The sequence below is a fragment of the Schistocerca americana genome, chromosome 2 (assembly GCF_021461395.2).
Source record: "Schistocerca americana isolate TAMUIC-IGC-003095 chromosome 2, iqSchAmer2.1, whole genome shotgun sequence".
Classification (NCBI taxonomy): Eukaryota; Metazoa; Arthropoda; class Insecta; order Orthoptera; family Acrididae; genus Schistocerca; species Schistocerca americana.
In genome coordinates this window covers 398,683,525-398,696,457 of record NC_060120.1, presented here as the reverse complement: position 1 = coordinate 398,696,457, position 12,933 = coordinate 398,683,525, and the positions used below count along the sequence as shown (strand labels likewise).

The window sequence follows — 12,933 nt, the reverse complement described above, 5'->3', positions numbered from 1 at the left end:
TAGAGGGACTCCTTGCACTATTTAAGGGCACTGGTTGGCTTTACTAGATATACAGAGAGTGATGCCACACAATAAACCTAGTTTCGGTGCGGGCAGTGGCGGGTCAGGCCTAAGCTGTTTTAGCTCTCATGTTAAAACCAATCAATCAATCTGCACCCACTGTAAGGAGCATGATGAAGTTCAAATCAACAGGAGATCTGGGTGTTGCTCTGAGAAGAGGCCGACGACCAGTTGCACCATAGGTGGTTGATAAAATCGCTGTTGCTATGGCAGACAACGATGCACAAAATTCCCGATCATCAGGCAGTGTGCATGCTGTGTCACGATAGTTGAACATCCCATGGTCCCCATGATGGAAGGTGCTTTGAACCATTCTCAAATCGTATCTGTACAAGATCCATATTGTACAGCAGCTTTCACCGTAGAACGCACAACGATGTGTTGACTTTGCTCTCCACTTTCTCGCAAGGATCAAAGTTGATGCGGGCTGCTCCTGGACCATCCTATGGAGAGACAAGGCTCATTTTTCTGTGACAGGTGAGGTGAACACACAGAACTGCCAAGTGTGGGGATCTTCACCTCCAGTCACTGTGCACGAAGCTCCTCTGTATGGTGAACGTGTCACCATATGGTGTGACTTCACTGCTACGTTCATCATTGGCCCATTCTTTTCTGAACAGGTTGGCACTCAAGGACCAAAGACATGTAGTGTGACTGGCCAGTATTATGGTGAAATGCTTCACCAGCACGTCATACCTGTCCTACAGGAGAGAGACGCACTGTACTCAACAGTTTTCATGGAAGATGGGGCCCCACTGCACATCACTAGTAAAGTTCACCTCGTTCTCCGAAACACATTTGGAAATGATCAAATGATCAGCTGATCATTTCCAAATTCTTGGACAGCACAATCACCTGATCCCACTCCCTGTGACTTCTGGATGTAGGCTACCTGAAGGACAGGATTTACCAGGGGAACATTCACACATGTGCTGATATGAAGTGCAACATATCAGAGAGGTAGCCAGCATAACTACGGACATGCTTCGTTCTGCTGTGCAGAATGCAATTATGCGCCTTCTCTTCTGGACACTAAGGGGCGTCATATTTAGCCCATTTTGTAGCAGTAATGATACTGGTGTGTAATTGTATGATGTACCGTAGCAGTACATTAAAAGTGTTTCAATTGAATTGGTTCTGCATTATTTCTCTTCCCCATGTCCTTGACATTAATGCTACCAAGTTATTAGTTTCCATGTTATAATGTGTTAAAAGGAAAGTTTTTACTATAGCCAGCTGGTACTTATTGTGTGCATTTAAATATCAATTATAAATCTAATTAAAGATACTCTAATAAGATACGTAGGAGAGAAGTTGCTCTTGTACCTTACCAAATCTAAAAAGAATCTGGGCCTTGAAACATAGTTAGGTAGAATAGTTCCACTTATCCTGATAACACTTTAATGTAAGTACAATTTTTTTCTTTCTCTTCATTCTTATCTGTACCTGATAAATACCTCTTCTATGTAAAATACCTAAATTATTTGTGAAACTGTATGTTTATTGTTGTTCAGAGTTAAATTTTGAAGTGGCTGGTTATTATTTCATAAGTATTTCATGCAGAAACAACATGGAAAGGTTAGATTGCTACTCACCATATAGAGGAAATGTGAGTCAGAGACAGGTACAATGTGAACAAAGTCTTTCTTCCACAACAGAAAACACACACACGGCCATTGTCTCTATGCGCTGAGACCCCAGCACCTGAACTTTAACTGTGCTCCTCACCACAGCCAAAATTTACAGCAGTATTACTCTTCATTACATCAGGGCACAAGTGGTCTTCGTATGTAGGCTGAAGATTTGGGGTGGATGCATCAGCATTATGTTGAATAACAGTTGTAAAATGATCCATCTGTTCTTAGAAGCTTTCTCAATGTTTAAACACTGTCAGCTGACTGTATAGAATATACTTTGATGCCTGACTTCAGGGCAATGCTTGGTCTGTCAAGATATTTCCAGATACAGAGGTGGACACTGGGGTGCAAAATACTGACCACCTCCCATTAAGTAGTGTCTATGAGGACAGGTGAACATATCGAGAAATTTATAGCAGAGAATGGTACCATAGCAGAGCTGAAGTGTGTGCTCTGATAAATGTTCAGAACACACAAAAATTCTTAATAAATCTGGTTCTCAATAGTTCAAACTCAATAGACTGGTGCTGGTAGAGCCCTATAGCACATTACGTCCCAAAGTCCCCATAGAGGAATAATGGACAATCCAGATCAGCAATAAAATACCTGAGAACCTCATGAACTAAATCTTCATTAGGGGGCAGGTACAGAGAGCATAGTGTTACCCTACAAATACATGACTCATGCACGATTTCAGCAACTGCTAGCAAGTTGGAGTTGAAAAGAAGAAGAGAGAATGCTATTCATCAAAGGTAAAAATCACCATGGCATCTGCAGCCCTATCCCTACAGAGGTTATGTTGAGGAGAGCATCATTGGTTCCCCCATAAGATTTCATTACCTCTATGGATGGGACCTCTTCAGACTCATGTCAACACAAATGTGGGATAGCCTGATGAACTTTGAATTGTCCTTCTGTAGTTTTGTTTATTTGCGTGACACCTCTCTTTTAACACTGATGTTGGGAGTGACAGGCATTCTGGAAAGTTACTTCTTGTACTTCAGGATACTTCTGGAGAAGACTGGTTGTTTTGTGCCCCAGTACTCTATGAAACTTATTGGATTGTTAACATAATTGGAGCTACACTTTCTGGAGCATGTATTTGTGCTCATCTTGCTGCCATGCATTTCTGTAGAGGCATCAACTTCGGAAACTGGATTCTTAGCCATTAAAGTGAATGAAGGCTGTCATAAATGGTGGCTGCATTGATTTGTACAATTGTTTTGCCTGAACATAAAGTGCACAGCTGTTGACTATAACTGCCTGTGCCTTCCCTTCCATCTGAAATATTTTGCAGAGTGACAATGGGACCTCACTGCATCTGCCACAGGATGCCTGCTCATTACATGCAAGTGTTGTGTGCCAATACGGAAGATACTTAAATAACTACAGAGAATTTGACATGTAGATGCATACTTTTAAATGGGGATCCCTGCCTTAAAGCAAAAACATATTTAAATGCTATAACAGAGGCAACAGACTTCTCAACTTCACTGTTAATCCACTTCACAGCGATTCTGATGCACATTGCAGCTACCTCAGACCATTCCTTAGCAATTTTTTGCATAAATGTTCACAATGTCACAGCAAGAGTCTACACCATTGCTTGAGTTAAAAGAATTATGCTTTGAGAATTTCCCTAACTTTTGAATTTAAGCAGCTGGTCATCTTATTCTGTTGTGATCATTTCTATATGTAGCACACATACCTAATCCATTTGACTGATTTTAGTGGCATAATCCAATGTCTTCTTCTATTTTTAGATGTGTTAATGTTTAAAACATCAAAAGTTAAAAGTTCATTGCAATATGAGTGACCAATGTGAAGATTCATCTGAGTCAGGTTAATAGCCTTTCTAGATATTTGTTTATTTGCTGATTAAAAAATATTTTAAAAAACTCTTCAGCTAATCCAGTTGGGATTTCTTAGATGCTGCTTTATTTGGAGATGGGCATGATAGTGATACAGATCCCCATTTTGTTCCCAGAAGTGATAATGAAACTAAAAGTGAAAGGGATGAAAGTTGTACCCTGATATTCAGAGGTTAGTTTTGATTTACAGGCCTTTGATATGAAAAATTCATAATGAATATGTATTTTATTTTACAAGCATACTTTGGTTTATTCATAGCCCGACTCTAACCTAATGTAACTCCTTGCCTAACTTAACCCAGACTTCTTACTCTAAACGTAACTCACTTTTATATCCTTCTATCTTCCTTTTTAGCTGGAATACTAGAAGCTGAAATGGCTGGGGGAATTATCGTGGATTTACCGGACAATGCAATACCACCACCAATGCAACATGGCTCGAAATATCATGCATCTAAGGAGAGTACAACCACAACTGTCATTTTAAGTGTAATGAAAATATTCCACACGAGCAAAGGCAAGTCATATTTGAGGCATAATGGAACCTAGCTGATTGGGAACTGCAAATGCCCTACATCCACATTGCTGTAGAATTGAATCCTATCAAAAGGCGAAAAAAATTAGCTGTAAGTAGAAAAGACAGGTCAGTTACGCACAACCTTTAAGGCTACAGAATTTGCAGAGCTTTTTTTCTAAGATCCCGTGATGTATCAAACAAAAGAGTAAGAAATAATATTCTGAAAAAGAAAGAAAACCCATCTGGTGCGGCTCTGCGAGACAAAGGAGGTAAAATGGAACCTGCAAACAAAATTTCAGCAGAAAGAGTGGCAGTTACTGATGAACACATTAGAAGCTTCCCTAAGTACTCAAGTCACTACCGCAGATCAAAAGCTGTCAACAAAAAGTTCCTTAACCCAGACTTAAACCTAACAATTATGTACAAGCTGTACAAAGAATCATGTGAGGAAAGAGGAATCATGCCTGAAAAAGAAAGCTTCTGCCGAAAAATTTTCAAACAAAGTTTAATTTGGGTTTTCATAGGTCTCAGACAGATAGCTGTGTCACTTGTGACAAGTTCCAAATACAAATTTTGCATGGCACAGAAAAAGAAAAAAAGTTGGCGATGAAACAAAAAGAATTACACTTGAGAAAGATGGAAGCTATAAAAGAACTAAAAGAAAAAAGCATCAAAAACAAGGCAAAAGATACAGCATCAATTTGTTTAGACCTTCAAAGAATGATGCCAACACCTGCAGTTTAAAACTCCAAAGCCTATCATATGCGACAAATGTGGACATATAACTTAGATGTCCATAATCTCAAAGACGATATCGGAAACATGTACATGTGGCATGAGGGGCAAGCGAACAGGGGGTGTCGGGAAATAATGAGCTGCCTTCTAAAATACATTAAGACCCTCCCTAGCTACATCAAACACATTGAGGCATTTGCCAACAATTGTGGACGCCAGAACAAGAGCCACTTGACATCAAAATTTTGGTTGTACATAGTAAGAAACACAGGCATTGAGACAATCACTCAGCATTACTTTGTACCTGACCACATGTACAATGAATGTGACTGAGACTTTGGGCACACAGAGATCAAAAAGAAAAAAAAGCAACAGAGACATGTATGTTCTGGACGACTGAGTGAGCCTAGTAGCGTCAGCCAATTGGAAGTTTATTGTAACTAAAATGAGAGATGAAGACTTTGTTGATATTGATGCCCTGAACAATGCTTTCCCCAGTAAAAGGCATTAGAAAAATTCAAATTCTTAAATTTAAGAAGAGTACTCCAGGCATCCTACACAACAAGTATTCGGCTCTAGAGCCATACAGTCAACTTAGCCTGAAACAAAACTATCTGCAAAGCTCCCAACTCTACAACCAACAACAACAACAACAACAACAACAAAGCATAAACTACAACCACAAAAAGTAAAAGACCTGACTGAGCTGCTCCAGTTTGTATTACCTATCCATCATCCCTTTTATTTGGAGTTAAAAAATGTAACCACTCGGCCTCAAGCCCAAGCAGCAAGTTGGCATGATGAAGAGGCAGAACTAAGCGACAGAGATAAAGAAGATGAAGCTCTGGACAATGTTTATAGAACTGATGAGGATGAATGAAAATGAAAATTTGTATTTTGTTTCACCTTTTAGATTGTATGTTTTTTGATTGAGCTTTATTTTCTGTAATACCAATTTTTAGGTCTTGAAAATAAAGATAACTGCTCTTCTACTTACAAAATAGTTTCATTATTGTCCTACATTCAGAAGGCAAGGGGTCCAAGTGCAGGTGTACAAGAGATCCAAGTGCAGTGTGCAAAACATGGTGAACTTTCAGTATATAAAAACATGTTTCTATATAATTAAAATAATGTTTTAATATGCTTTTATGATGAACTATATCCTTGAGATATATGGCAATGTAAACAAAACTACCTAACTCCAAACATGACCTACTGGAATTTTTTTGAACTTTTACTTCAATTATCTCAAAATAATGTTTTTTATACTTGGACCCCATGGCTTCTAGCGCCACATATCCTAGTAACACTGGAGAACTGAGCACAAACATGAAAGCAGCTGTTTTTCCAGATCTAATCACTTAATTATGTTTTGCACTCTGTTATTCCATCATCTTTGTATTCCTCAGAAGCCCATTTATGTCGACTGACATTATGTCATAACTGTAATAACTCCATTCAATTTGATTAATTGTTTTTCACACTGCAACATGTAATCCCAGAAGGTAATCTTGCACTAGCTATTTTGTCTGACATACCATTGCTGTTTCAGGTAGAAGAGCATCACAGCAAACCATTTTGGCCAATTTCAAGGGATATCCTACAGTGGTTCTCGGAAGCACAATAACCAGATCTTTTCATGCGTATCTTCCACTATCTACATGAGGTTAAATACATTCTGGAATGCAATTCTCCTGATACTTTTCCTCTTTAATGTTGATAACTTATCAATGGGAGGACTCAGTACTTGGTCCCCTTAGGCATCATAAGCATTGGTGTTTTCTAGCAGTCCACTAAAACTGTGCAAGATGGCAGGACCTCTGGTCTCTTCATACACTTATTAAAGGCACTTATTACCTTATTGCACTTATTACCAGCAAGCCAGCCTATCTTGCATTTCTAAAATCTGAATTTTCAAACATGTAAATTAATGTCATTTCACAACCATATTACAATGTCGTGCAAAGTAGGTAATTGAGTGCTGTGTACTGGCAAACACAAGATTCAGAGTAGGACATATGCATATCAGAATGCTGTTCATTTTATGCTGGAGATGAGTGGGAACTTTTGGACTGTGAGGAGGCCAGCCACCCACAATAGCAGGAGGGGTGGTGTGTGGAGAAGGGGGGGGGGGGGATAAAGATTGTGGACAGAGGCCTGTCCCATGGCTGGTGGCTTTCTCTTTGGATGCTGGGTCTCAGAGGCCAGAGTGACAGACAATCACTATTTTTACGGTGGTTGGTGGTGGTTTGCAAGTGAAAGCCACAAGTTTTGGGCAGAAACATGCCAGCTCAGCGCCACAGTTGTGCTATTGTTTGGGACGCTTTAGTGAAACAGTCTCCGAGCTTCACGGGATAGCCAGCAGAATGACACCATATATAGCATCCCAGTTATCATGTTCCGTTGGCAGCCTTAGCCAGAAAGTATCCTGTGCAAAGTCATGGCAGAAGCTGTGATAGGCTGCTCGACTGTTATGTCAGCATACATTTGTGGTCACAATAGGGAGTTGATGGGAAGGAGTGGTATTGGCACCTAGGTTGATGGAGTGTGGTAGTTGCGTTTGTTGTAAGAACATAATTAGCAAAAGCTTTGTTAATCAGCCACAATTGGCCATGTACTGGCACAGCAAAGCAGTCCCTCTCTACATCTACATCTACATCTACATTGATACTCCGCAAGCCACCCAACGATGTGTGGCGGAGGGCACTTTACGTGCCACTGTCATTACCTCCCTTTCCTGTTCCAGTCGCGTATGGTTCGCGGGAAGAACGACTGTCTGAAAGCCTCCGTGCGCGCTCTAATCTCTCTAATTTTACATTCGTGATCTCCTCGGGAAGTATAAGTAGGGGGAAGCAATATATTCGATACCTCATCCAGAAACGCACCCTCTCGAAACCTGGCGAGCAAGCTACACCGCGATGCAGAGCGCCTCTCTTGCAGAGTCTGCCACTTGAGTTTATTAAACATCTCCGTAACGCTATCACGGTTACCAAATAACCCAGTGACGAAACGCGCCGCTCTTCTTTGGATCTTCTCTATCCCCTCCGTCAACCCGACCTGGTACGGATCCCACACTGATGAGCAATACTCAAGTATTGAGTGCAGGGTAGAAGAGAATGTGAGGTTATTGGTTCCTGGCCACCGTAGGAGTCGGTCGTGTACTTTGCCACCATTGCCACAGAGTAACTTCATTTGCAGTGCCACTTGTCTGGCCACACGGACAAACACTTATGACTGTTCTCATGCCCATGCTTTCGTCGGGCTCCAAAGTAGAGACACTGTCCATACAGTGGAACCAACTATGAGCAGCGGTAGTCATCAGTACACCACCTTGCACTGTACTGTCAGTAAAATACACAGCTCCAGCCAGTAGGGTTTGATTTTTCAGCCACCCAAAATTCGAAATGAGGTTTTTCAGCAGTTGTATCCTACAACCACTTTGCCTCCTTAAGGTGATATTGTGGCACTGTACATTATCACCCACTTGCTTATCAATGCTATACATTTTCCCTGTCCTCTTTGCTCCCCCTTCTCATATCATAGAAGCACACTAGATTCCATGCAGTGTCGTTTGTACTAGATTTTTGGCAACACCTCTATCAGATGAGGATTATTTACACATTTGGTTATGTTCATGTACATGATTGTTCCTTGTACAAATTCGTGAAGAATTTTGTGTTCCATTTGTAGAAAATAAATGTGATTATAATTTTTTTATGATGGCGTTTATCTATTAAACAGTCACACTTACCAGAACCCTTTTCCATCATATTTTTTGGAGGGGAACTATTATCAATTAATCTAATAAATAAATTATATGAGAGATCAGCCATCTCGTATAGGATTTATATAAGGGCCATTGTATGAGTGTGCCACACACCCCGTGCAGTTTTAATACAAACCCACTTGGGTCTGATTTGCGTAGCATCGTGAATCTGTCCCCTAATTTGTGTAACTGTTAATGGTCTTACAATAGCAAACATTTGGCTAATTTCCAACTGCTGGGATTTTTTTACTTGAATCTGAGAGTTCCTTTTTTGTCTTACAAGATGTCAGGGAAATACAAATGAACTCAGGTGCAGTATGTAGTATTTCGTTCATCATTTCCATGGCACACAACTCCACATAGACTCAGTTCAAGGTGTCCATTGAAGCAAGTACACAGAGCTTATGGTTATAGCTACACTCCTCATCCCCCCTCCCCATATGGACCAGTAAATAGTGGAAGGACAACACTTAAGATGTATTTCAGCTGTAAAATATAGTCAAACCTATTCTTCCTGTTTTTTGTTTATTTATTCTTTGTAGAAAATGTCAAAAATATGCAGTACAAGCACAGTTTTACTCAAATGTATCCTAGAAAAGTTCCAGATGAAAATAATCCAAAATCTAACACACCAGCTTATTTGATTATATATAATGATCACAAGTGGTTGTTATTGTGTAATACTGATAATTCATATACCTGAGATTTATTTTTTATTCATCTGAGGTTAACTTTTATACCTCACAGTACGTCGTGTATGTGGCCACATAGTCATACCACGGTTTCATGGTTTGAATAACATACGAGGCTCAATGGACAAGAAATTAGTCATCCCTAGACAAATCATTACAAGTGTAATTTAATAATATATTACTTGTATTCCGCCCCTGGACTTGATAACCATCTGGGTTTAGTTAGGGAGTTCAGAAGGTTGTGCGGGTATGTCACATCATATTAAGCTACTCACTGAGGATTTTATTGTGCAATTCCACCAAATTGCAGGAAGGCTGATGTTGGCAAGCTACACACTGTTCCAACATGTTCAAAAATGTCCCACAGATCTTCCATGAGGTTCAACCGAGGTTATTTTGCAGGCCAACCACATTGTAATTGGGTGGGGGACTGTTCAGAAAACCAGTCACAAATTCTTTCAGTCTGGTGAGCTTCGCTGATGGCACCTTTATCTTCCTTAGTGAGCAATGGCTTCTTGCAAGGTGACTGACACCAAATGTTCATTGCATGCAGTTTCTGCTGCAATGTTCTCCCACTAACAAGTGGGGCTGGACCTTCATTCACCATCTGCAGCAATCCTGTTGGGTTTGGAAGTGATTCTGATTAACAAGCTGCAAAAAGCATCTCTAGGCCCTCTCAATCAGGATCTTTTTCCGGCCACAGTTCTGATGTCGTGTTTCATGGCCGTATGTGTTACATCACCAGTGGTTGTAAACACGATGAGCAGTCCGCCCAAAATACCAACAAATGCAGCAGCTTCACACACCGTATCAACACTCGCATGGCCAAACACATTGCCTATTTTTGCTACTCTGCCACGTTCTTATGCTTACCCATTTTTATTTACAATGTCCCCCTGAAGCATAAATGTCTCACTGATTGCTACTGCCTTATGTTCAGTAAGAGGCAGTGCAAAACGTGGCTGAGCACGTGACTTGATCGCTGCACCATATGTAAAGGCTCAACAATTTGTCTGCATGTGTGCACTGGTGTGACTAATTTTTTGTCTGGTGAGATTGACATATAATGTACTCTCCCTTAAACCAGAATGGACAGACATCTGTTGGTGAGAGGAAAACAACAACGTGACATTTCCAAAGAACCATGATATTTAAGCTCTTTAGTATCTGAGGACCACAATGGGAACCATTTATCTAGTGAATTTATATAGAAAACACCTTGTTAAGCTCATTCTCGAATTTCATTAGAGATGACATTTGTTACATTGGTCAGTCTGATAGGCTGACTTGTATTAATTACATTTGTTAACTATAAAAATTTGCACTTGACTGCGACATTTTCAATCAATACAAAATAAAATGAATAAGTCCACATGTTGCAGGAATGTATTTTGCATATATTTCAAGGATTTTTACTTTTATAAAATTTATCTGATTGCGGAAATAGCTAAACTGATTGCTGTTACCCTTTACAAAATCTATTCTGAAATGAACAATATCTCTCCACCAAACACTTCATTTAAGAAGAGAGAGAGAGAGAGAGAGAGAGAGAGAGAGAGAGAGAGAGAGAGAGAGAGAGAGAGAAGAACAAGAACAAAAAGAGTAGAAAGGGAAAAGGAAAACAATAATTTGCTCATTATGTTATTGCATTGAGAGAAATCGAACATTGCAGGTGGACATTTCCCTGAGTGTGTTACTTCATGTCAGTACCAGCTGGTCACTGGCCTGTGGGTGACATTAGCTGTTGCACAATGTTCATGATATGTTTCAGAGATAGGCAGCCATTTGGTGTCACCGGGATCAAGTGTTGTAGTGGCTGAATGGGGCTGAGATATGGGTCTAATGGCTGTGATTCTTACTGAGAATCATCATGTGTGTACATAACCAATGCAGAATTGCCACTTTACATAAGATTAGTCAGTGCACATTTTTCATCTAGTGAGTCAAATTATTTTTTTAGCAACTTTTATTGCCATCAGACAAAATGCTCTTTTCACATTCTACCAAAACATGTACTCAACAAGAATTTTCCTCTCTAAAAGTGTTCCTGCATTACTTTGAGTAACATATAGTTTGCTGAGATCTGCAAAAATTATGTCTTCTTGGGTCACAAATTTTCTTGTTCTCTTTGAATAGGACCTCCAATGTGTTTCAGATGCTGAAGGTTAAGAATAATATGTTGCAAACCCTGCAGGCCAACAATGTGTCTGGACCTACAACAGGTCTCCTGGAGTGTCACTCTCTATGGAAAATGTTTTCTCCTATCTCCAGAAAGTTTAAGATGCCCTCAGAGGGACACATCACAAATGCTTTACTGCAATAAGCAATAGTAATCTCTCAGTCTGTGGAACTCTTGATAATCATAACATGAAATCTCATTCTATACACAGAAGTAAATGTGAAATATATTGTGGGGTACTTAATTTGTACACAACAAAAGTGACATGCTCTCAAGTAAGTTACGTCATCAATCTATAAGAACTGATGCTTACCTGTCACTTGCAGTTAGTGGACATAAATCATAACCATCCCAGAACTCAATGCATGCGTCTAGTATGATGTCTGCAGTGCCCTGAGCCATGAGCTGCAAATTTCTTCTACTGTGTTCTCGAACTACAACAGCAACCATGTGAGGAAAAGGGAACTTCAACTTTGCTATCGGTAAAGATCTAGCAAACTTGATATCACGGCGCACCAACTCTGGTTGCTGTGGAGAATTGCAATCCTGAGTAACTCGCTAATAGAACAAAGACTTAATACAATTCAAGCAAAGACTAACAATAAAACTAAACAAAATGAAAGAATAAATGTACTCACAACAAAATAAACAACGACAGATGGCAATATTTTCCACCTTCAATTACAATTATTACATATGTTTGACTACTGGCCACTTTTGACTATTATGCCATTTTCAATGTGCAATGTGATATCTGCTCATCACTAGATGACACGGAAAAACAAAACTTATGACAAGTATTAAAAAGTAGAATAATAACTCTTAAAACACTCAGTTTCCTCAATAACAGCTATTACAAATGTATGGGAGGACAAAGACATGAACACAGTGGCACTAACACAAGCAATGACAACACTTAAAATACCAGATGAAGAGGAATAGAGGAGACACAATAAGGACACAGAGACAAACAATGAAATGCAACCATCATTCATCATATGAAAGTAAGCAATAATGTTTTGAAAGCATGTAAAATAGTAGCTTTTAACAAAATATGATTTCAAACTACACTGGAAATTACTTTTAAATGATCAAATATGTATACAGAAAATATGAAAAAAGTGGAGAGAAAACTGAAATGTTAATGATAATACCAAAACCTTGTTATAAGTAAATACTGCATGCCCAAAATAATAACACCTATCAAAAGAGGTATATTGTTTTTGTTACCAAGAAGATTCCCACACACACACACACACACACACACACACACACACACACACAGAGCCTCTGGAGATCTTTTACCCAAGAGGATGCCATCCTCATATCCTATTAAACCATGCAGTAGAGCTGCATGCCATTGGGAAAAATAAATTACGTTTGTATTATTGTCTTGCTTTCAGCCATTTGTAGTACCAGCACAGCAAGGCCGTTTTGGTTGATGTTACAAGGCCAGATCAGTCAATCATCCAGACT

The 12,933-nt window shown here is 39.5% G+C and overlaps 1 protein-coding gene across 6 annotated transcripts in view; it reads right to left on the bottom strand.

Moving 5' to 3' along the window:
• LOC124596296 (transmembrane protein 94) overlaps positions 1–12,933 on the bottom strand; it is a 493,514-nt gene that overhangs the window by 274,476 nt on the left and 206,105 nt on the right. For all 6 annotated transcript variants that reach the window (XM_047135396.1, XM_047135395.1, XM_047135394.1 and 3 more), the window contains one exon: positions 11,771–11,985. In XM_047135396.1, the coding sequence (XP_046991352.1) occupies positions 11,771–11,985 (215 nt within the window). The remainder of the gene's footprint in view (positions 1–11,770; positions 11,986–12,933) is intronic.